Below are 3,114 nucleotides of genomic sequence, written 5' to 3'. Positions count from 1 at the left end.
ATATATATATATATGTATATATATATAAATATATTTATATAAAGGGGCCTCATGGAGGCAACGATGAATGAACAAGACCTGTGGTGTTATGTTAAGCTTGAAGAAGGCCCATCAAGCCAAATAAAATTGCAGTTGTGGCAGATACTGGTGTCATGCAAATGGCACCCATGCCAGTGGTACATAAAAGCATACATTACACTCTTGGAGTGGCTGGGGTTAGGAAGGGCATCCAGCTGTAGAAACCATGCCAGGTCAGACTGGAGTCTGGTGCAGCCTTCCAGCTTGCCAGCATGGATAACTGTCATTAAATGATTATATGATTATGATGATGATTATATATATATATATATATATATATATATATGGCACCCGTGCCAGTGGAGTGCTAACAGCACCGTCCGAGCATGACCATTGCCAGAGCAGCTGTCTGGCATGTAAATAGCACCATTTGAGCATGATTGTTACCAGCGTCGCCTTACTGGCACATGAAAAATCATTCAAGCGAGGTTGTTGCCAGTGTCGCTGGACTGGCTCCTGTGCAGGTGGCACGTAAAAATCACCATTTGAGCATGGCCGTTGCCAGTACCACCTGACTGACCCTCGTGCCGGTGACATGTAAAAGCACCCACTAGACTCTCGGAGTGGTTGGCATTAGGAAGAGCATCTAACCAGGGAAACCATGCCAAAGCAGATATTAGAGCTTGGTGCAGTCTTTTGGGTTACCAGCTCCTGTCAAACTGTCCAACCCATGCCAGCACAGTCAGTGGATATTAAAGGACAGTGATGGTGATGATGATGGTGATGACACACACACACACATATAATATAATATGCATCATCATCATTATCATATAAAATATAATACATGGATATATATATGTTGGACTCTCATGTTGAAGATGACTTATGAGCATTCAGCTTTTGCTGAATGACCTGCACAAATGATTTGCTTATAATGATCAAATGTGTGTGCTGTACATTAGCCCACTCTCTTCATCAAATTGTTGTTATCTAAACAAGTGCACTGCGTACCACACATCATAGCAGCATGAGATGAAGCATTTTGCTCAAGAACACAATGTACCACCCAGTCTAGGAATTGAAACCATGATCTCATGACCGTGAGTGCAACACCCTAATACCCTAACCGCTAGGTCATGCACCCTCATAATACATATATATATATATAAAATACATTACACATACATGCATGTGTGTGTGTGTTTATATATCTATAGATGTATCTATGTAGTACATATATACTCTTTTACTTGTTTCAGTCATTTGACTGCGGCCATGCTGGTGCACCACCTTTAGTCGAGCAAATCGACCCCAAGCCTAGTACTTTTTCTATCGGTCTCTTTTGCCGAGCCGCTAAGTTACGGGGATGTAAACACACCAGCATCGGTTGTCAAGCGATGATGGAGGGGACAAACACACTCACACACACACACACACACACACACACACACACACACACATATATATATACATATATACAATGGGCTTCTTTCAGTTTTTGTTGTCCTGCTCCAATTCTTTTAGTTACACAGTTTGTTTGTTGAATTCATCCTTTGTTTATACAGATCTCCAGTAGCCCTCAACCCAATTTTCTTGTACAGGTGTCTTTTACAGATTTTGAGTGAGCCTTTTGCATTGGTGTTGTGATAGACTGATTAAAGATCTCTGGCAAATAAATTATTGAGCAATTGCTGTTTATATGTTATAGATTTATATTTTTATTTTCGACTGTGGTTGTGAGTTATTGTTTGGGGCAGTTTGGAGTTTAGGTTTTGAAATGATTGATTTTTAAAAAAATTCTTTTTCTTTTTCATTTCTTCAGGAGCAACTGTGATATTGTGGCTGGAGGGATATTACGTCAACATTATTCCAAGCCATACTTCCTACCAGCAGTTTCAGAATCTAGTAGAACAGATTGGATCTTCATGGGAACTCCTGGATATGGTGCTGAAATGCATGTAGGTATTTTTTGCTATTTTAAAATTTTTTCTTCATATCACATGGATGTTAATGTTGAGTGATTCCAGTTAACTTTGCTTAAACAAACCTAGACTATGAAAATAGCTGATTGAATAAAGCATTTGATTGGTATTAATTGAGCCTGAAATGGAAAAAAAAAATGTGTAAAAAAGTTTGAAACCTGAAAGATATTCCTGAAAATGAGACCCCTGAAAATATGTTACCTTGCACTCCACCTTTGTATCAAATCCCCTATTATTGCTATTATTGTGATGTTACTATTAAATATACCACACTTTGAAATATACCTGTGATAACAAAGGTGATTAATATTTTTGATTGCTTGTTTTCTTGACCAAAATTTGCTTGATTGTTGTAGTAGTAAAATTCAGCAACATGTTCCTTTTACCCTCATTTATCAATCCGGTATTTGGGCCCTTGCTTGGGAGTCCCAGGGTTTTGAGAGGTATGGAACCACCTCTTGCCTACTATTGTTCCCAGGTCTGCTCTGACCCAGGGTAGTAGTACTTGTTAGGGTTAAATAGTATGTAACTACCCAAGCCAAGATACATTGAAATCATAGGATGCAGCATAGTGGATGTGAACTGTTTCAGCAAATGAACTTATTGAATTAATGGCAAGTATCACTGGATGCTGAGCAGATGAACAGACAACAGACTGTCAAAACATGATGAAGAAGCGAAGGATGATGATGATGATGATATATATATATACATACACACTTACTACATGATTTGTGCACAACTAAATCCTCAACTAAGGTTCATAACAAAGTCACTATTCTGTTTAGTAAGTCCATTAAAATGTTTATCTGTTGTGGTATGTGAAATATGCTTTTAAAATAAACAATTACAGTGACTCCGAGGTTCATGTGCTGCTCTATTTACTACTTGGTGATTAGTTCAAATCTTATATTTACCATTATGTTTTACCTCTGATTATGTTAATAGTACTTAAAACTATGCTTCAGTTAGTTTTCTAAACAAAAGCAAATATGTATGTATATATATTACACTATTGTTTCCATTTTTTATTCTTTACCTGTGTTTTATTTTCAGCTCAGAAATATACATATATATATATATATATATATATATATATATATATATATAT

General features: G+C 37.0%; 1 protein-coding gene across 1 annotated transcript in view; it reads left to right on the top strand.

The window, feature by feature from the left end:
* Window positions 1–3,114, top strand: part of LOC106882809 (uncharacterized) — a 22,052-nt gene that overhangs the window by 5,800 nt on the left and 13,138 nt on the right. The window contains exon 2 of the mRNA XM_014933595.2: window positions 1,844–1,979. Coding sequence (XP_014789081.1) covers window positions 1,844–1,979 — 136 coding nt within the window. The remainder of the gene's footprint in view (window positions 1–1,843; window positions 1,980–3,114) is intronic.

This window comes from Octopus bimaculoides, chromosome 4 (genome assembly GCF_001194135.2).
Source record: "Octopus bimaculoides isolate UCB-OBI-ISO-001 chromosome 4, ASM119413v2, whole genome shotgun sequence".
Taxonomy (NCBI): domain Eukaryota; kingdom Metazoa; phylum Mollusca; class Cephalopoda; order Octopoda; family Octopodidae; genus Octopus; species Octopus bimaculoides.
Note: the sequence above shows the minus strand (reverse complement) of the source record. Positions and strands in the feature narration are given on the sequence as shown.